The sequence below is a fragment of the Pristis pectinata genome, chromosome 12, assembly GCF_009764475.1.
Source record: "Pristis pectinata isolate sPriPec2 chromosome 12, sPriPec2.1.pri, whole genome shotgun sequence".
Classification (NCBI taxonomy): domain Eukaryota; kingdom Metazoa; phylum Chordata; class Chondrichthyes; order Rhinopristiformes; family Pristidae; genus Pristis; species Pristis pectinata.
Window position 1 is genome coordinate 12,671,120 of NC_067416.1, and position 22,250 is coordinate 12,693,369.

The 22,250-nt window shown below is 43.4% G+C and overlaps 1 protein-coding gene across 9 annotated transcripts in view; it reads left to right on the top strand.

Annotated features, from left to right (window-relative positions):
- fam204a (family with sequence similarity 204 member A) overlaps positions 1 to 22,250 on the top strand; it is a 106,389-nt gene that overhangs the window by 41,151 nt on the left and 42,988 nt on the right. For 2 of the 9 annotated variants that reach the window (XM_052027386.1, XM_052027391.1), the window contains exons 1-3: positions 3,401 to 3,518; positions 20,049 to 20,102; positions 20,854 to 20,980. In XM_052027386.1, coding sequence (XP_051883346.1) covers positions 3,493 to 3,518; positions 20,049 to 20,102; positions 20,854 to 20,980 — 207 coding nt within the window. In that variant the 5' untranslated portion in view covers positions 3,401 to 3,492. Of the gene's footprint in view, positions 1 to 3,214; positions 3,379 to 3,400; positions 3,519 to 16,676; positions 16,762 to 20,048; positions 20,103 to 20,853; positions 20,981 to 22,250 lie in introns of those variants that run through there. The other 7 variants (XM_052027393.1, XM_052027394.1, XM_052027387.1 and 4 more) reach the window with 6 other exon arrangements.

A 22,250-nucleotide genomic window follows, 5' to 3' on the forward strand; every position in this document is an offset into this window, starting at 1 on the left:
GAAAGTGTATAAACCAAGTCTCTGTATCAGTACTTAAAATCAAAATGCTGGATTGATTATTCATTAATAATTGAAATAACTGTGGACCAAACCAGTCAATCAAATTAACAAAGAATACAAATGATGTGGATACATGGACTGCGAGGAAGAAAGTATTCTGTCTTCTTTCTGTTTCGGCTGCAGCGTAAAGTTATTTTCTTTTCTGGACTGAAATATTATAAACCAAAAGCTACCCTATTCAATCTTTGTTGTATCCTGAATGAAATGGATTGGCATTTCCAGGCTTCTAAATTGAAGAAAAGGTGGTGGAAATGTAATTTAAAATGTATGGGCAAATTAAAAAAACATACATAGCTGAAATTAGATAGTGTATTTCTTAAAAAATGATGCTTTGCTTTGTCTTCTTAGAACTTGTAATATTTTTGCTCTGCTTGGAGTTTTCTGGTGATGGTGAAAACCTACTATCAGACAGACAATGTCTACCACGTTAATTTTTTACTTTCTAATGTCTAATCGGTGACCATCATATACAAGCTTGGTTAAAATCTAGTTAAGTCTTTAACTTATTGAGGTCACAAGTCAGTGTTTTATAACACAGATCAATTTAATAAGAAAAGGAAACTGCGTTGGGGGAAGTTCCACGTTAAGTTCAAAATGCAAGGTTCATAAAATAAGGAGTTTTTGAAAGTTACTTAGTATTTAAGGATACATGTTCCTGTACACTTTTTTTCAGCAACTGTTTTTTTAAAGTAAAATAATAATAAAAACTTTCAGAAGTTTAGTTAATTTTGGTCCAGTATTTTTAAAATAATGTAACAAGTTCTAAATAGGGTATGGTATCAAGATGGTGGACTAGCTGTCTAGAGGTCTGGACTGCTCATATACAAACATCGATTTAATTCCCACAATGACATCCAGAACATTAGATAAATTCTGGAATTAAGTATCAACTATCAATGATATATAAAACCAGTTTATATTTGTATCAACTTCTCTACTTGCCCTTCATCAAGAGTTTTTAAAAACATTAATTTTTCAGAATTTAGGTGTTGCTGGCAAGGCCAGCATTTATTGCCAACCTAACTGCCCTTGAAGTGAGCAGCCTTCTTGAATCACTGCAGTCCTTTTGGTGAAGGCACTCTCACATAGATATGGGGGAAAAGGGTTCCAGTATTCAGACTGAGTGATATTGAAGTAAACAGCAATATATTTAAATATGAGGATGCTGTGTGACTTGGAAGGAATCATGCAGGTGGTGGTGATAAAATCGTTGCAGGTTTGGGAGGTTGTCAAAGTAGCTTAAGCAAGTAACTGCAGTGCATCTGAAAGATGGTAAACACTGCAGCCACCACACAACTGTGGTAGAAGGGATGAATGGGTGGTGGATTAGGTACCAATTGAGCAATCTGTTTTTTCCTGGATGACGTTTATCTTCTTATGAGTTGGTGGAGGCACACTCATCCAGGCAAGTGTTGAGTACAGTGTTTTGTAGATGGTGGAAAGGCTTTGGAATGTCAAGAAGTCAGTCTCTATCATAGGATTCCCAGACTCTGACCTGCTCTTGTCTCAGTAGTTATGCAGCTATTCCTATTGAGCTTCCAGTTAATGATGTCCCCCAGGAATTTGATGGTATGATACTCAGTATTGGTAATGTCATTGACAATCAAGGCTAGTGGTTAGACTCTCTCTTGTTGGCATTGGTCATTGCCTGGCACTTTCACAGGAGGGTAATTGATTAAGCAGCCAAAAGTGGTAGGCCGAGGACACAACCCTGAGGAATTCCTGTGGTGATATCCTGGGCTGCATTGATTGACCTCCTGTGCAAGTCTGGAACTGATTGGTCCTGGCAAAACCCAAACTGGCATCAGTAGGAAGGTTATTTATGCACAAGTGCCCACTGGCAACACTTTAGAGGATAATTTTCCTCATGAGTATAGATTGATGGCAATCAACCAGATTGTACGTGTCCTACTTTTTGTAAACAGGACATATTTGGGCAACTTTCTGCATTATTGAGTAAATGCACTTCTACTAATGTTGTTGTAGAGATGCAACTGTCATAGGGAGATTTATGAGGGCAAGTGGATTTATCCCTTGTGTGGCTTTCTCGCTATTTGCTGCTGAGTCAATGTACTTCAGGACTGTCTGTAGTGGTGCTGCCAAGGCATTCTTGTTGATGAAAATTGAAGTCCCCCACCAGGATACATTCTGTGCCCTTGCTATTTTCAATGGCAAAAATGGCTGCCTCATTTCTTCAAATTACCTGCATTCATACAGGACCAATACATCCCTTATCAACATTTACAACCAGAATTTGATACTGAATCACAAAGAGGTTAGCAAAGATGACCAAAAACTTTGCCAAAAGTTTGAAAGGGCATCTCAAAGAAGAAAGATGGAGAGTTAGGGAGGAAATTTCAGGTCTTGGGACCGCACCAGTTAACGCCATAACTTCCAGTGATGGAGCAATTAAAATCAATAATAATCACGAGGGCAGATTTAGAGAACCAGGTGAGTTTTTTAAAAAAATCCAAAAAGTTTCAAGGTCAAAATTACTGAGGCTAGTTTCAGTCTAATCCGTAAAAGACCCCACCGCCAGTAGCCCCCACCTCAGGTGTACTCTACCTTAAAAACACAGCCCACCCCTTTTACCTCGGTTCACCCTCCACATGAAGGGGAGGGGGCACCCTCATCCCCACCCCCACACGAAAGGGGGCCCCACCCTCATCCCCACACGGGGATGGGGGCTACACGAAGTGAGGGTCCAAACCCACACCCACACGAAGTTGGGGGGGTACACCCTCATCCCCACCTCCACACGTAGGGGGGTTCCGGGGCCCACCCCCATACGAAGGGGGGGGGGGGTCCAACCCCACCCCCACACCAAGGGAGGGTCCAGGTCCAACCCCACACGAAGGGGGGGACCCACCCTCATCCCAACACGAAGGGGGAGGAGCCAACCCCACCCCCACACGAAGGGGGCCGCAGCCCCACCCCGTTCCCAAAGACCACTGTCCAGCAACCTCCTCCCGCACTCAGAATAAAGCCTGCAACCCACAGCTGAAGGACATTGAATGGTGAGATTTACGTGCAGTCAGAGGCGCCAACCATTGACTCCGCCCAGTGACACCGACCAAGTGGGTGCCGCCCTGAAATCCGTCCGGCGGAACCACACGTCTGCCGCCCTGTAACCGTTCCGGCGGAACTGCTCCCTCCGCTACTTCGTTCCGGGAGGTTGTTCGGCCGTCGGCGGGTGCAGGCGCCATCTTAATTCTCGGGAGGGAGCCCTGGCCGTGGCACTGTGCTGGCGAGGGAACGTCAGATCGGTCAGCAGCATCTGGGATAAAGGTAGTCAGCATTGCAGTAGTGACCTGTCAGGTACTGAGACTGTAAGTGTACGCGGGATTAAGAAGAAGTAAAACAAACGCAATCCAGAGTGGCCCCGGCAGATAGTGGACACCTGACCACCACTCGTCCACTGGGAGCCATTCTATGCTCTGCCCTCCACTCATCCAAAGGTAACTCCCATGTACTATATCCTCCATTCCTCTATTGAAACTACCCTGTGCCCTGCCCCCCATTCCTTCACTGGGAGCTGACCTGTGCTCTGTCCTCCTTGGGAACTATCCCTTTTTCTGCTCTTCATTGGCCCATTCGGAATTATCCCATGTCCTGCCCCCCACACATCCATTGGGGACTATCCTGTGCTCTGCCCTGCACTTATCTATTGTCTTGCCCTGCATTGGGAACTTCTTTGTACACTGTCCGATCCTCCATTGAGGACTGCATACCATATGCCTTCTTCACCACCCTATCTACATGTGTTGCCACTTTCAGGGAATAATGGACTTGAATCCCAAGGTTCCTCTGTTCATCAACATTCTTTAGCTCCTTACTGTTTAATGTATATGTCCTACCCCTATTTGACTCCCCAAAATGCATCATCTGGCATGTGTCCGGATTAAATGTCATCTGCCAACACTCCACCCAACTTTCCATCCAATCAGTATCCTGCTTTAGCCTAAGACAGCCTTTCTTGATGTCTTCCTAAGTTCAAGTTGTTAATATATATTCACAAACAACAGGGACTCAGCACCGAACCCTGTGGTGCACCACTGGTCACAGACTTCCAATCAGAAAAGCATCCTTCCACCGCTACCCTCTGCCTCCTATCACCAAGCCAATTTTGGATCCAAGTAGCCAGATTGCCTTGGATCCCATGTGCCTTAACCTTCTGGACCCAGCCTACCATGCTTGACTTTGTCAAATGCCTTTTTAAAACCCTCCCTGCCTTTATCAATTTTCTTACTTACCTTAACAAAAAAAACTCAGTCAAATTAGTGAGACAGGATTTACCTGGCTATCCCTGATCAGCTTCTGCCATTCCAAATGTACCTAATTCATATCCCTTGGGATTTTCTCTGATAATTTCCTTACCACAGACATAAGGCTCACCAGCCTGTAGTTACCTGGCTTATCACTGCTGCCCTTCTTAAATAAAGGAACAAACCAACAACAAAACCTATCTATTTGTCATAGTGTCAAAGCATCTAAGGGTACAGAGGCTGTTTGGGAGTAATTTGGCAATTTATAGCAGTTAACCACTGTCCATACCAAAGGCCTTCAAAAATATGTGAGAGATAATAATTTAGTAATAGAAATCATAATAATTAAAAAGTTGTATTTTGCAAAAGGTGAAAGTTTAAGAGGACAAAAATCAGGAATAAAGTAGAAACTGGGAAATTACTGGGAACAATGTGAAACCACCATAATGGTGCAGAACCTGAGAGAAAGAAAGAAAGAAGAGGGAGAGAGGTAGAGGGAAAAAAGTACAGTTCTTTCTTCCACTGGGAATTGTCTAATTTTTTTTACTCTTATACCTCAATTGACCAGTGTCTGCTGCAACGCTCTTTCATTCTTCCTTTGACTGCTGTGTTTTTATGCCTTCCATATTCCAAAGATTGCTGCCATATTTCCATTTTACAACCACATCCCTTTATTTCCTCAATGAGTGCTGTTTTGTGCACTTTCTTCGATCTTCCCATTGTAGCAGCTGCTACCGCGATGTGAAAGCAAGACACTAGTCGGTGGGCTGCAGAACAAAAACTGATTTATTTTCCCGCCTTGCATGGGCCTTTTAAGAGGAACGGTTCCTGCCCACCGAAAATGGAAATGACGTATGCACTACATCATCAAACTTTTCCCGCGCGCGGGTTCTCCCCGTCACTCGGGGAAGACAAAGGCCCAACGCCATCTTGGGCCTCGCCGCTCCCCGACGATGCGCGACCCGACCGCCGATCCGGTTTGCTGGCTCGGACGGTGAGTCACCACACAACACCCCCCAAGAACCGGCGATGCGGTCCCCAAGGTTCGTGGGCTGCGCTAGCCGTTGCTTAGGAGGTCGGCCTCTGCGTCGCAGTGTTGGGACCTTGATCGGTTGTTGTAGATCTAAATGGCCCTGTTTGAGGCAGTCTGTCGTGAAGACCTCTTCCTTGCCCCCAATGTCCAAAATAAAGGTGGACCCATTATTCCTGATGACCCGGAACGGCCCCTCGTATGGTTGTTGCAGTGGTGCTCGGGGTGTGCCCCTGCAAACGAAAACGAACTTACAGTCTTGTAGTTCCATGGGCTCACAGGATGGGGCTTGACCATGCTGCGAAGTGGGAATCGGTGCCAAGCTGCCAAGCTTCTTGCACAATCTTTCCAGGACTGCCGTGAGTTGTTCCTCTTGGCCCCGAAGGGTGGGTATGAAATTCCCCTGGGATGACCAGGGGCGCACTGTACATGAGTTCAGCTGACAAAGCCTGGAGATCTTCCTTGGGGGCAGTGCGTATGCCGAGCAGGACCCGAGGCAGTTCGTCGACCCAGTTAGGACCTTTCAGGCGGGCCATCAGGGCTGATTTCAGATGGCGGTGGAAGAGTTCCACCAACCTGTTTGATTGAGGGTGGTAGGCTGTAGTGGTGTGCAGCTGCGTCCCTAGCATGTTCGCTAATGCAGACCAGAGGCTGGAGGTAAACTGGGTGCCCCTGTCTGAAGTGATGTGGGCCGGAACACCAAAACGGGAGATCCAAGTTGTGAGCAGCGCCCGGGCGCAGGAATCAGTCGTGATGTCGGATAGAGGGGATGCCTCTGGCCACCTCGTGAACCGGTCCACGATGGTAAGGAGGTACCGGGCTCCTCTTGAAACTGGCAGAGGACCGACGAGGTCGACGTGGATGTGGTTGAACCTTCTACGGATAGGCTTGAACTGCTGTGGCGGGACCGTGGTGTGTCATTGGATTTTTGATGTCTGGCAGTGCGGACAAGTCCTGGCCCACTCACTGAACTGTTTGCGCAGGCCGTGCCAGACGAACTTCTGGCGACCAGTTGAACAGTTGATCTGATGGATGGGTGTGCCAACCTGTGTACCGAGTCGAAAACGCGTTTCCGCCAGGCTGCAGGAACTATAGGGTGGGGTTGACCTTCTGCGATGTCGCAAAAGAGGGTCTGCTGACCTGGACCGACTAAGAAATCTTGGAGCTGCAGGCCCGAGATTGCGGTTCTGTAGCTGGGCAGCTCGTCGTCGGCCTGCTGTGCATCAGCCAGGGCCGTGTAGTCAACACCCAGGGACAAGCTGTGGATGGTCGGCCTGGAAAGTGTGTCAGCAACGACATTGTCCTTTCTGGAGACATGTTGGATATCCGTTGTGAATTCGGAAATGTAGGACAAATGTCGCTGCTGACGAGCTGACCAGGGATCAGAGACCTTGGAGAAGGCGAAGGACAAAGGCTTATGGTCAGTGAAAGCGGTGAAAGGCCTGCTTTCTAAAAAGTACCGGAAATGCCAGACTGCCAGGTACAGCGCTAGAAGTTCCCGACTGAAAGCGCTGTATTTCAGTTCGGGTGGTCTAAGGTGCCTGCTGAAAAATGCCAAGGGTTGTCAACGGCCTTCGATTAGTTGTTCCAGTACTCCACCAACCGTGGTGTTGGATGCTTCCACCGTGAGGGCGGTTGGGACGTCTGTCCTAGGGTGTACCAGCATCACGGCATCTGCCAGGGCATCCTTGGCCTTAACGAAGGCAGCCGCAGCCTCGTCGTTCCAGGCAATGTCCTTGCCCTTGCCAGACATCAGGGAGAACAAAGGGCGCATGATATGGGCTGCTGCAGGGATGAACCGATGGTAAAAGTTGACCATCCCCAGGAATTCCTGCAGGCCTTTAATTGTGTTGGGACGGGCAAAATGGCGGATAGCGTCTACCTTGGGTAGGGGTGTTGCTCCTTTGCTGGTGATTCTGTGGCCGAGGAAATCGATAGAGTCAAGTCCGAATTGGCACTTGGCCGGGTTGATAGTGAGGCTGAAATCACGGAGACAGGAGTACAGTTGGCGGAGATGGGAAAGGTGTTCTTGGTGGTCATGGCTGGCGATTAGTATGTCATCTAAGTAAATGAAGACGAAGCCCAGGTCTCGGCCTGCCGCGTCCATCGGCCGCTGGAAAGTTTGCGTGGCATCCTTAAGGCCGAACGGCATTCAAAGGAATTCGAAGAGGCCGAATGGAGTGATAAGCACAGTTTTGGGGACGTCGTCAGGGTGGACCTGGATTTGGTGGTATCCCCGGACAGGGTCCACCTTGGAGAAGATGTCGTCCCTGTGTAGGTTCGCCGCGAAGTCCTGGATGTGAGGGATGGGGTAGCAGACCAGGGTGGTGGCATCATTCAGCCTGCGGTAGTCATCGCAGGGCCTCCACCCGCCGGTGGCTTTGGGGACCTTGTGCAGGGGGGAGGCCCAGGGGCTGTCTGACCTGCAAATGATCCCCAGCTCTTCCATGCGGCGGAACTCTTCCTTTGCCAGGCGGAGCTTGTCTGGAGGTAGTCGTCGTGCTTGGGCATGAAGGGGTGGCCCTGTGGTAATGATGTGGTGCTGCACCCTGTGTTTGGGCGTCGAATTTGTAAACTGAGGTCCCAGAACCGATGGGAACTCAGCTAGGAGCTTGGTGAACTCGTTGCCAGACAGGAAAACAGAGTCCAGGCGTGGGGCTGGTAGTCTGGCTTCTCCCAGGGGGTGAGTTTGGAAAATTCTGGAGTGCACTAGCCGATTCCCACGCAGGTTGACTAACAGGCTGTGGGCCTGAAGGAAATCGGCTCCCAGGAGTGGCCGGCGACGGCGGCAAGGGTAAAGTTCCAGGTAAAACGGCTGTCGCCGAATTGTAATTGAACTGTACGGGTACCGAAAGTCTGTATCGTTGTGCCATTTGCAGCATTGAGCACAGAACCTTGTTGCCTGTTACAGTGTCGCGGCCAGTCAGGGGCAAAATACTGACCTCTGCTCCAGTATCGACGAGGAAACGGTGCCCGGACTGCTTGTCCCGAACGAATAGGAGGCTGTGTTGGCGGCCAGCCGTCATAGCCATTAGTGACGGCTGACCCTGGCGTTTCCCTGAAACTTGCAGGGTGGGCGGCATCGACGGGCCTCCGCGCCCCACCTCTGATGGTAGAAACACAGCTGGTCGCCAGTGTCGTCGTCTGTGTTTCTGTGGTGTGGTCGCTCAGTTGCTGGGACTGGTTTAGGTAGGCGTTGGGCTCGCGGCCTGGCGATTTGGCCGACGGATGACCCGCTCTCACGTTTGGCCTTCCACAGGACATGCACCCGGGCAGCTACCTCACGTGGGTTGCTGAAATCGGCGTCGGCCAGCAGCAGGTGAATGTTATCGGGTAGTTGTTCGAGGAAGGCCTGTTCGAACATTAGGCAAGGCTTGTGTCCCTCAGCCAAGGCCAGCATCTCATTCATTAGGGCCAATAGGGATCTGTCCCCCAGGCCGTTGAGATGAAGCAGGCGGGCGGCGCGCTCGCGACGGGAGAGGCCAAAGGTCCAAATAAGAAGGTCTTTGAAAGCCGGGTTTTTATCCTCCTCTGGAGGAGGCTGGATGAAGTCTCCGACCTGGGCGGCTGTCTCCTGGTCCAGAGAGCTGACCACGTGGTAGTACTTTGTGGAGTAGGAGGTGATCTGCCGAAGTTGGAATTGTGCTTCAGCCTGGTCGAACCAGACGCTGGGCCGAAGCGTCCAAAAGGTGGGCAGCTTGAGTGCCACTGTGTTGTCGTCCATTGTGCGGGTCCAAAATCCATTTGGACTGTCGGGGTCACCAATGTAGCGGCTGCTACTGTGATGTGAAAGCAAGACACTAGTCGGTGGGCTGCAGGACAAAAACTGATTTATTTTCCTGCCTTGTGCGGGCCTTTTAAGAGGAATGGTTCCTGCCCACCGAAAAAGGAAATGACGTATGCGCTACGTCATCAAACTTTTCCCGCGCGCGGGTTCTCCCCGTCGCTCAGGGAAGATGAAGGCCCAATGTCACCTTGGGCCTCGCCGCTCCGACGACACGCGACCTGACCGCCGAGCCGGTTGACTTGCTCGGACGGTGAGTCGCTACACCATTGGTTTTATGCCATGCTCTCTCACATGGTTTTATTTGTATATCTTCATTTTCCCAATAACTGTTGCATTTCGCTACCTCTTTTTTTCATTCTTCCTTAGTGACAAGACTAGCACAGCAGGAATTTTCTCCACCTACTTATAGTTTTCCCTGTGTGTAAATTTAATGATTTCTATCAGGAGGCAGACAATCTCTATGCTTCTAACATAATTTATATTCTTCAACATTTTTATTCCAAATAATCCCCATAAACTTTTTCTAATAAATGACAAGAATAAAATGCACAAGATTACACAAAGCCAACATAAATTAAAATATTACTGTACAATTGGAGATTGCAATTTAAAATGGAAATCAGAATTTAAGTAACAGACCATTTAATTCAGGAGAAGATAGGAAGAGATAACAGCTTTTTGGTTCACTGTTAGCATTCACTGCATTTGAACGTGGCATGCAGTGTTTGACAGCGTGCCCTTTCTAACTGATGCTCAAGGTTAGCAATTGAGCTTTCAGTTGGTGGGAGTAATTACGGAAATCGATTGCATTGAGGGGTTCATCTGGCATCTTTGAGTGAAAGAGCAAAACTCAAGCAGTCATAATCATCTGAATGCAAAGATAAGATCATTTTCATTATAATATCTCCCAGGCATTCATTATTTTTTTTAACATTTAAAAGCTACAGGCACATTAATTTAGATTGGCAGGATTTTATTTGTATATCAGTTATAATTTTGGAAATGTGTATACATTGGAAGGCAAACAGGATACAAATTGCCAGTTGAAACAGGAAAATGGATCAATAGCAACAATTAATGGTCAAAGAATCATTTAATACATTATTCAAAATTTGAAAGGAAATCTGGTGGTGCGTATACTTATAGATTTTTTAGGAAGCTACATTGAACATCATAGAGTGATTTTGAAATGGTCAGTACTGTTGGACTGATTCTGATAAGTTCTGCCCAACATTTCTTCTTTGAGCACTAGTATACAGGACATCATAGATAATTGTGCAAACATACACATTCTGCTTAGTTCATTATCAATAAGGAATAGGAGGGAAATTTACTCCCTCAGGAGTATATTTTACTGGATTAAACTGTACAACAGTCTCACTAATGCAAAAAGAATAATACAAATAAAAAGGAAAAAAATTCAAGAAAAGCAGTCATAGAGTACAATAAGCACAGAAACAGACCCTTTGGCCCATCTAGTCTATGCTGACCTGATCTTCTGCCTAGTCCCATCTACCTGCACCTGGGCCATATCCCTCCAAACCCCTCCTATCTATGTACCTATCCAAACTTCTCTTAAATGTTACAACTGAACCCACATTTATCACTTCCACAGGCAGCTTGTTCCACACTCGCACCACCCTTTGAGTGAAGAAGTTTCCCCTCAGATTCCCCTTAAATATTTCACCTTTCACCCTAAACTTATGTCCTCTAGTTCTAGTCTCACCCAACCTTAAGAGGAAAAGCCTGCATGCATTCACCCTATCTATGCCCCTCATAATTTTGTATACCTCTATAAGATCTTCCCTCGTTCTCTTGTGCTCCAGGGAAATAACCTAACATATTCAACCTTTCTCTATAACTCATATCCTCAAGTTCTGGCAACATCCTTGTAAATTTTCTCTGCATTCTTTCAATATTATTGATATCTTTCCTGTAGGTAGATGAGCAGAACTGAACACGATACTCTAAATTTGGCCTCACCAATGTCTTGTACATCCCAACTCCCATACCAGTGCCCTGATTTATGAAGGCCAAAGTGCCAGAAGCTCTCTTTATGACCCTATTTACCTCTGATGCCACTTTCAAGGCACTATGGACCTGTATTACCAGGTCCCTCTGTTCTATCGCTCATCTCAGAGCCCTACCATTCACTATGTAAGTCCTACCCTGGTTTGTTCTCCCAAAGTGCAACACCTCACACTTGTCTGCATTAAATTCTATCAGCCATTTTCCAGCCCACTTTCCCAGCTGGTCAAGATCATACTGCAAGCTTTGATAGCCTTCCTCGCTGTCCACTACGCCCCCAATCTTGGTGTCATCACAAATTTGCTGATCCAGTTTACCACATTATCATCTAAATCATTGATATAGATGATAATCAACAACAGACCTTAACATCGATCCCTGTGGCACGCCACAAGTCACAGGCCTCCAGTCAGAGAGACAACCATCTACTACCACTCTCTGGCTTCTCCTGCTAAGTCAATGTTGAATCCAATTGGCTACCTCATCCTGAATGCCAACCGACATAACTTTCTGGATCAGCCTCCCATGCGGGATTTTGTCAAAGGCCTTGCTAAAGTCCATGTAGACAATGTCCACCGCCTTTCCCTCGTCAACCTTCCTGGTAACCTCAAAAAACTCTATAAGATTGGTTAGACATGACCTACCATGCACAAAGCCATGTCGACTATCTCTAATCTGGCCCTATCTATCCAAATACTTATATATCCTGTCCCTTAGAATACCTTCCAATAATTTACCCAAGACTGACATCAGGCTCACCGGCCTATAATTTCCTGGCTTATTCTTACAGCCTTGAACAACGGAACAACATTAGCTATCCTCCAGTCCACTGTCACCTGACCTGTGGCTAAGGACGTTTTAAATATCTCTGCCAGGGCCCCTGCAATTTCTGCACTAGCCACACTCAAGGGCCAAGGGGACACTTTGTCAGGCCGTGGGGATTTATCCACTTTAATTCACCTCAAGACAGCTAGCACCTCCTCTTCCGTAATCTGCATACGGTCTATGACCTCATTACTCTTTTGCCTCAGTTCTATAGACTCTGTGTCTGTTTCCAGAGTAAATATGGATGCAAAAAATTCATTTAAGATCTCCCCCATCTCTCTCGGCTCCATGCATAGATGACCACGCTGATCTTCAAGAGGACCAACTTTGTCCCTTGCTACCCTTTTGCTCTTAATATAGCTGTAGAAACCCTTGGGATTCTCTTTCAGCCTGTTTGCCAGAGCAACCTCATGTCCTCTTTTTGCCTTCCTGATTTCTCTCTTAAGTGTTCTCTTGCATTTCTTATACTCCTCAAGCCCTTCATTTAATCCTAACTGCCTGTACTTTACATGGACCACCTGCTTTTCCTTTACCGGGGCCTCAAATTCCCTCGATTACCAAGGTTCCCTCAACCTGCTAGCCTTGCCTTTTATTCTAACAGGAACATACAGTTTCTGTACTCTCAATATTTCACTTTTGAAAGCCTCCCACTTACCAAGCAACTCTTTGCCGGAAAACAGCCTATCGCAATCCACGCCTGCCAGATCCCTTCTGATGCCATTAAAATTGGCCTTACTCCAATTTAGAATCTCAACCCAAGGACCAGTCCTATCCTTCTCATCAATTATTGTGAAACAAATGGAATTATGGTCACTAAATCCAAAGTGTTCCCCTACACACACTTCTGTCGCCTGCCCTGTCTCGTTCCCTAAGAGGAGATCCAGTATTGCGCTCTCTTGAAATAGCTTCCGGGTCAACACATTTTCTTGTTCAAACAGCCATTCCTGGTACAAATTTTGAGAAGTGAAGTGGAGGCAGAAGATAGTATTAGGGAAGACCAACAATTATGAATATATGAATGAAAAAGGAGCTATTGTAATTAGAGCCTCTTGATTGTGAGGAATAAAAGGAGATTTAAATAAAATTAAAATGGAAGTAGCCATGAAAACCTCGAAAGAAAGCAGAACACTACAGATGCTAGAAATCTGAAATTAAGACAGGTACAGTGGCATGCAAAAGTTTGGGCACCCCAGTCAAAATTTCTGTTACTGTGAATAGCTAAGCGAGTAAAAGATGACCTGATTTCCAAAAAGCATAAAGTTTCTTTAATATTTTAAACAAGATTACTCTTTTATTTCCATCTTTTACAGTTTCAAAAGAACAAAAAAAAACGGCCTGATGCAAAAGTTTGGGCACCCTGCATGGTCAGTACTTAGTAACACCCCCTTTGGCAAGTATCACAGCTTGTAAACGCTTTCTGTAGCCGGCTAAGAGCCTTTCAATTCTTGTTTGGGGGATTTTTGCCCATTCTTCCTTGCAAAAAGGCTTCTAGTTCTGTGAGATTCTTGGGCCATCTTGCATGCACTGCTCTTTTGAGGTCTATCCACAGATTTTCGATGATGTTTAGGTTGGGGGACTGTGAGGGCCATGGCAAAACCTTCAGCTTGTGCCTCTTGAGGTAGTCCATTGTGGATTTTGAGGTGTGGTTAGGATCATTATCCTGTTGTAGAAGCCATCCTCTTTTCATCTTTATCTTTTTTATAGACGGTGTGATGTTTCCTTCCAGAATTTGCTGGTATTTAATTGAATTCATTCTTCCCTCTACCAGTGAAATGTTCCTCGTGCCACTGGCTGCAACACAAGCCCAAAGCATGATCGATCCACCCCCGTGTTTAACAGTTGGAGAGATGTTCGTTTCATGAAACTCTGCACACTTTTTTCTCCGAACATACCTTTGCTCATTGCAGCCAAAAAGTTCTATTTTAAATTTATCAATCCACAGGACTTGTTTCCAAAATGCATCAGGCTTGTTTAGATGTTCCTTTGCAAACTTCTGATGCTGAATTTTGTGGTGAGGACACAGGAAAGGTTTTCTTCTGATGACTCTTCCATGAAGGTCATATTTGTGCAGGTGTCGCTGCACAGTAGAACAGTGCACCACCACTCCAGTGTCTGCTAAATCTTCCTGAAGATCTTTTGCAGTCAAACAGGGGTTTTGATTTGCCTTTCTAGCAATCCTACGAGCAGTCCTCTCGGAAAGTTTTCTTGGTCTTCCAGACCTCAACTTGACCTCCACTTTTCCTGTTAACTGCCATTTCTTAATTACATTACGAACTGAGGAAACGGCTACCTGAAAACACTTTGCTATCTTCTTATAGCCTTCTCCTGCTTTGTGGGCATCATTTATTTTAATTTTCAGAGTGCTGGGCAGCTGCATAGAGGAGCCCATGGCTGCTGACTGTTGGGACAAGGTTTGAGGAGTCAGGGTATTTATAAAGCTTTGAAATTTGCATCACCTGGCCTTTCCTAATGATGATTGTGAACGAGCCATAGCCCTAACAAGCTAATGAAGGTCTGAGACCTTGGTAAAAGTTATCTGAGAGCTCAAATCTCTTGGGGTGCCCAAACTTTTGCATGGTGCTCCTTTCCTTTTTTCACTCTAAAATTGTACAAAACAAAAATAATACACTAATTTTGCTTAAAATGTTGAAAAGAATGTTTCATCTTTAACTTTATGACTTTTGGAGATCAGTTCGTCTTCTACTCACTTAACTATTCACAGTAACAGAAGTTTTGACCAGGGGTGCCCAGACTTTTGCATGCCACTGTATTAAATGCTGAATAGATCATGCTGTATCTGTGAAGAAAGAAATCGTGTCAATTTTTCAGGTCTTCACAAGAATTGGAAAAAAGTTAGAAATGTATCTGGAATTTAAGCAAGTACAGTGTTTGGGAAAATTGGGGAAGGGCATATAGTGATAATATTTGTAATAGGGTAGAAGATAGAAGAGATTAAATAGTGTACAATAAAAGTTGAGAATGTACTTGGTTTAAAATGGGACAAGTGTTGGAGAGAAATCTGGTGATCAGCTGAATGGAAGTTGAGTATTTGTGCAGATATGCTGAACTTGTGCACAATTATAAAGGTAACCACTGACATTTTTGCAGAAAATTTGGCAGATACGTATTTAAAAATTGAAAATTACATTGGAGGTGAAGAGTGAGCATTAGTGAGCATTAACTTAAGGCATAAGTTAAAGAGTAAAAACAAAAGATAATGAAACAAAATTATAAAAATACAGAAGGAAGGAAACAAAATAATGAATGGATTGCTCGACTACAAAGGTGATGAATTTAACAAACAGACAAAAGGAAATAATAAATATAGGATATGTCAAATAGAGGTGAAAAAGAAACCAAAATTACAGATGAAGGCATGGCAAAAATTGACTGCTTTTCCTCAGTTTTCAGAGTGATATAGTAGGACGTGGAGCAGTTGGCCACAATAACTCCATGGAAGCAATTTTGAAAAAAAAATGGCGTAACCTAGTGGAAAAGGCTTAAGGGCCTGATGGCATACACCCAAGAATACTGAAGGAACTCGTATCTCAAATATCAGAGGCTATGACTGCAATACTTCAAACATTATTTAGATCTGGAAGCTATGACTGCAATATTTCAAACATCACTTAGATCTGGAAGTTGTGCCAGAACACACGTTCATTGGGATGTTATGTGAAATGACCGGTATAAGTACAAATTGTTGCTGTTGTTACCATTGTACACCACTGTTCAAAGGGGGGGGGGGGGGTGGTGGGAAGAGACAACTATAAATCAATCTGTTAACACCTGTGATGGGTAAGCTAATAACATAAAATGGAATGCTCCCCTGGAAAGAAGTGGGCTAATTAAGAACAGCATGAGTTTGTAAAAGGCAAGTTTTGCCTGACAAGTTTAATGGAATTCTTTGAAAATAATCAGTCTATTGCAGGCTAAAGGCAATTCTATGATTGTTGTGCATATGGTTGATATGGTTGACATGTCTTCTTTCAGATTAGTGGTGATAATACAACTGCAGCATGCTTCTTTATCTGTCTCATCTCTCATGAAGATATATAAAGGGTAAAATAAACAGAAGGGTAGGTTGAGAGCCTTCAACATCCACAACTAGTCATGATTCTGCAGGAGTATTATACTCCAAGTAATAATATCACTGGGTTAGAAAGATCTGTGATCATGTCCCATTTATAGGAGCTTAAGTATTTTTTGCAATGGTCAAAGTAACCTATGCCAGTGCTAAAACGGTTCTGATATTTTCATGAGTATGTCAGATTATTACAGAATTGGATTATTAGCCAGTATATTTACTATGCTGATTATGCCTCATTTCATATTCATTATATTTCTACTAGTAATTCATACTCCAATGTTTGACATTTCTGTTAACAAAGGATGTTAAACCACTGGCTTGTTTGAAGTAAATAAACTTCAGCAATGCACAGCGAATATACAGAGTTTGATCAAGAGAATATTGCAAAAAGTTAGTGAAACATTTAGTTTTTAAAAACTAACTTTTACAAAGTATGGTTGTTTTTGCACTGTGATAGTGACACCTGAATTATTAATTTTGTCTTATTTGAAATCTAAGGGAATATCTTTGCATAATGCAATGCAACATTTTTGAATGCAGCATTTTTGTGTGCTATGTCATGGAATTTTAAAAAATACTATTTCTTATTAGATACTTTGTAAGCCAGCATCACATTTTTGAATTATCACCCTGGCTCCACAAAGCATGAAGGCATGAATGACATGGGTCTCAAAAGGTGAATTGAGCTTAAAGCTTGTTTCAGTGTTATTTAAAGGGCCTAGTTTTACCTAAGCATCATCGTAGAGCTTGAGACTGAACTTTAAAAATTAAATTGTTACCGATTATCCCTGATGCTACCTCAGCCCCAAACCATCATTGATCTCAGGCTACAGTCCATTCCCCACCCTCCCAACACTATATTCCCAACCCCTATCTCCCCAACACCAACTCCTGCTATCTTCCTGATCTGTCTCCAGATCATCTCCCTGATCAACCTGCCTTCTCCCCAGTTGTTTTCCTAGCCAGATCCTCTCTCTTCCCACTGATTTCCACCACTCTTTTGTAATCTTTAAGCGACTCCTACCTCACTCTACCACACTGATCATCTTCCCCATCCACTCCCACCACTAATCCATTCCTAAACACATGTCCTGTCCTATCTCCACTATCTGAGACATGCAAGTTTAGTTGTGCAAGATCTCTTCTACCAGACACAATGCCTTGATATCAAAACTAGAGAAGGCGCCCCACACATTGCTACTTTAATGTGCAGCTTTTAGTGCATTAAAATTAATAAGGGACCATGTCTGTTTTCCTCATGGTAGTTTGTTTACATCATTTGGGAAAGGCATTTGAGTTATAATATTTCTGATCTAGTATGTTTAAAAACTGGAAATTGGATTATCCTAGCTTTAGAGCAACTTTGCACACATTTCTAGTACCTTGGCACGTGTTGGGAAATTTATCTCCTTGGTATTTAATGGGAATTCCATTCTCCCTGGCAGTTTTATTTTGATGTAATGCTTCTTCAAATGATGTTAACAGTAGTAACAACATGCAAAATTAGTCTTCAGTGAGATTTCAACCTTATTGGTCCAAAAGGTGACAGCTTCTATTTTCCCGCAAAGCAACATGCTTATTAACCCATTTGCCCATGATATTATGCTACTTAAAAGGGCCAATGCTCAAACTGCTTTTTTTTTTGTCTTTCCTATCCCACACTTCCTCAATTACTACTTCTGGCCAATCACACGAATTGTCACTGCAAAACATCCAGAGGTCTCCGTGTGTGAGTATGCCATAAGCATGGAGGACCATGGTAGAATTCAGGGCAAGCCAGAAGCCATCACCCAGGAGAGCGCTTCCCAATCCAGGTAGCTTTTGTCATTCATTCTATGAATGGATATCAATCTCTTGCTCAAGCCTAGAGATAAACTTGATGCAAGCACTGGAGAGAGCACACTGCAAGTTTTGTTGAGCTCCTGCCTATATTTTCTTGCCTAACATCACTCTGCCCCTAGCATTGAGCTAAATTTGATAGTGTTCCCACAAAACACATTCCAGGTCAGGGTGAAATCCCTCATCGAGTCCTCATGGGCAGATATCATCATCTGACCATGGCACCAAGCCAGACATAAAACCAATACCCAATGAACATGTACCAAACCTGAGAAATGTTTCCTTTTCACTTCCTAATGGGTATCACACCCTGCCACTGATATTGAAGACAATTGGAAACCGTACCTGAGAATGAGCTTCCTGAGCCTGAGCGACATTCCATGCTCACTCCTTTGCCGCACACCTTGATTTAGACTTGAAATCAGCAACTAAAGATCATCCTCCTTCTCTGGTCAAGTGTCTAGTCTGCTCCTAGCTCAGTGACTGTCTACCAGCGCTGCCACTCGCCTATGTCAAGTTCACCTAAATAAAATGCAGGTTGAGTTGGGAATGCGCAATCCAATCCAAATTGAATTCAAATGTGTCAACAGAGTATACACCTAACCTGACTTGAACCTGACACATGTAATTACGTCCGGTTGGGTAGCCAGGCCCCACTGCATCTTGTGAACGGCAAGATGAATAAAGAGAAGTTAATTACAAAGCTGGAAGGCGCAAAGATAGTAAACACTGACACAGTTCTAAAGAAGAAATTGTAGTGACAAAAATGCCCTTGCACAGAAGATTGTAGGCTAGATGTTTATGCTGCACAATACTGCAATTTAACCAGTGTCAATTGTGGCACAACTTTATAGCACTTAGTTTAGAGACTGAGATCAGAAGCAAGTTCTGCCCTTCTACATTTTATTTTCTCTAGGTGACTTTCCTGAAATGCAAGTTTGGGTTTCATTTCACTGTTAACGTCTTCTTTTCACGTTTGTATCTTTCAACAGTAATCCTCTAAAACAGTGCTAAAGTGGCTGTTCTGGATGTGTGATCTTGATAATCAGTTGTGGAAGCTGTTCAACTTCAGAAGCATTACATTTCAGGCTAATCCTGTTCTCTAAGGGTTTGTACACAGGTACTGCAAGTAGTTAGGAAGCCAGCAGAATGTTTATAGCTAGAATTGAATTGAATTCTGTGAGTTGAATGCAAAAATAAGGAGGTTTTACTTCAGTTATACAGGGCATTGGTGAGTCCACATGTGGAAGACCATGTACAATATTGGTCTTTTTATTTAAGGAAGAATGTTAATGTGTTGGAAGCTGTTCAGAGAACTGATACCTTGAGTGAGTGGGTTGTCTTATGAGGCAAAGTTGGACAGGCTAGGTGTGCATTCATTGGAGTTAGGAAGAGTGAGAGGGGACTTGATTGAAACATCCTGTGTGGAATTGACAAGATGGATTGAAGATGATTCCTTTTGTGGGAGAATCTAGAAGTAAGGTTCATTGTCATCCATTAAAGACTGAGATGAGATGATTTTTTTTGGTCAGAGAACCATAAGCCTTTAGAGCCTTCTTCCTCTTAGGGCAGTGGAAGCAGAATGTTGTTAATGCAGAAGTAGACAGATTCTTGGTAACCAGGTGATGAAAGGTTACCGAGGGTAGATGCGAATGTGTTGAGGTTACAATCAGATCAGCAACAGTCTAGTTAAATGCAGGGCAGGCTGGAGGAGCAGAGTGGTCGCCACCTACTCCCAATTCTTAGTATTTTCAACAATGCACCTGCAGAATTACCAGCAAAATTCACAATAAAGAGAAAAAGGTTATCGCAGTGGACGGTCAGGAGAGCACCCCTAAGTTGTTGTTTTTCCCCCTCTCCCAAATCTCACTGACATTGAAATCAGTTGTAAAGCATCTCTAGTACTCTCAGTAGGAGCAGAAAACACAGTACAGTGTATCTTGAGTTTAGAAATTCCTTCTTCGTCACATGTGCTCTGGGTAGAAAATAAATGTGCTGGCATTATTCTCCACTTCTGAATTTCAGTACCATTAACTTGAATAATTTTTGGTATAATGCTCTTCATTCCAAGTAGTTCAATGTGTAGTAGAATATGTATGCTGAAAATATTCCCTTTCTTTCAAGATATAACCCCCCAGAAGCTGTGATGGTGGATTCCACAGACCAAAAACCTATCTGGTAAGAACTCTTCAGCAGTAAGTAAACTTACATACTAAATTACAGGATTTTTAAATGAGCATACTGTCTTAGTATATCCATCCAACAAAAGCAATGTGAGTTTAGAATCGATATTCTCCTTTCAGAACTAGATTGTTTTGTCTCAAGGGGAGAACGAAATTACTAAAGAGGACAAAATAAAGCAAAAAGTGTCATGAATATGTTTGTGAGACTCAGTATCAGGATTTTGACAACATATCTCATTCAGTTTTCGAAGCAATATTTAATTTTTAATGGACACTTTTCTCTCATTGTAGAATAAATAAGATCCTTTGCAATGCATGTGCATCATTCTGACATAACTTAAACATTTCAATAATGGTAACCTATTTTTAATTTAATTTGAATCATTTTTCTGTTTTATACCCAAAGCTAAATGTTAGTTTAGATGTTCTAATTAAGTGGATCTTGTATTAACAACAACAAAGTTTTGTTAGACTTCAATATTCATATCATGAAATGTCGGCAATCTGTTAAATGCAATAATCTGTGGTTACTGGAAAGGCTACCTGACATATCAAGTGAAGTATCGAAACCTGGACTATAGTTGTGGTTATTAGGGACATTTATTCACCATTTATGTTAGCTTTCAAAAGCAAGATATGTAAAGTTGAGTTTCTAAAGAATCTTTGCCTTCTAGGATTTTGCTGGGAGTTGCTATGCCTGTCTCATTTCAGTGCTTCCCACTACTTTTTTATATAACTTCTTACAGCGTGCTCCCAGAAGAGAGTGGCAATACAAGTAAATTGGATAGTTGTTTGAAGGAAAAGAAATCTTCAGACGATATGAAAGATGTAACTGAAGAGTGCCCATCTGGAGTTTCTCTGCAACTATGGAAAGTATGTTTTTCATTATAAAGTTAACTAATTAATAGTTATTTGATTCTATTTTCTTTTATCTGTTCAATTCTGTTTAACATTACAAAGTATTCAGACCACCAAGGATATAGTAGATTAATTCCCCTTTATGGGAAAGGTGAGTATTAATTGGCTATTGATGTATAGAAAAAACTGAAAATGATTGGTGGGGAATTCCAGAATACAGCCAGCAGTAATCAAGGAACAGCAGTATATGTCTAACCAATATAATATGACTAGACTATGATGGTGTTAATACAACATTGTTGTTCTTGTTATCTGTTTGAGAAATGTCTTGGGAAAGGAAGTTATGTTAAGCTAGGCAGATTTGCTGTAGGTCCTGTTGCAGAAAGAACCTATTCAGGCCACCATACACAAATGAAGAAGTAGATATTGACTAAAATTGATTGAGCGCTGATTAAAGAAGCTCATCTTCATGATGTTTAGTTTCTTGAGAATTGAACTTATCTAAACATTGGTGAATTTTCCATTATATTTTTGACAATAGCTTTATACCTGATGGATAAACTTTGAGGAGTTCTGGAAGTGAAGCTACAGTATGACTGGGCCAATTAAGCCTCTGGCCACTGCTGAACCCCAGGATGATAAAGATGGTTGTCTTGACAGAGGCAGTAATGTTGAAGATCAGGAGGAGGCATTTTTATGGTGGATTCCCTGCTGCTTATTAACTCAAACTTAAATGTTGTCCAAGTCCTGCTGTAGGTTACCATAAACTTCTTCGTTATCAGAGAGGTTGAGCATTATGAAAAGATATGTGAACGGCATTATTTGTGATAGAGGGAGGGTTTTAATAAACTGTTGAAGATGGTTAAAGGAAAATCTTTTCTCTGAAGAACTTCTGCCGTAATGTCCTGGGGTTAGTGACCAGTGGTATCAAATAACCACAGTCATCTTCTATTGGTTCAGGCATGATCCTCATGAATAAACAGGTTTCCTTTGATTACCGTGCATCTCAGTTAAACTTCTCTCTGCCATACTCAATGGGATACTGCTCTAATTTAACAACAGCTGTTCCTAGCTTTTTACAGCAGCTTGTAAATCTCAATGCTGCTTTTTTGAGGTTGAAGAATCTGAGTATTTCAATTTTTTCATGTAGCTCTACTTTGTCTGTAGGTTATTGGTCACATGGCCATTTTCTACAGCGCTTTCAATATTTAGGAGTGTTCCATTGCGTCATTGACTTGAACTTATCCCACATCAATCCAGACACGTACCATCAGGGACATTTCCT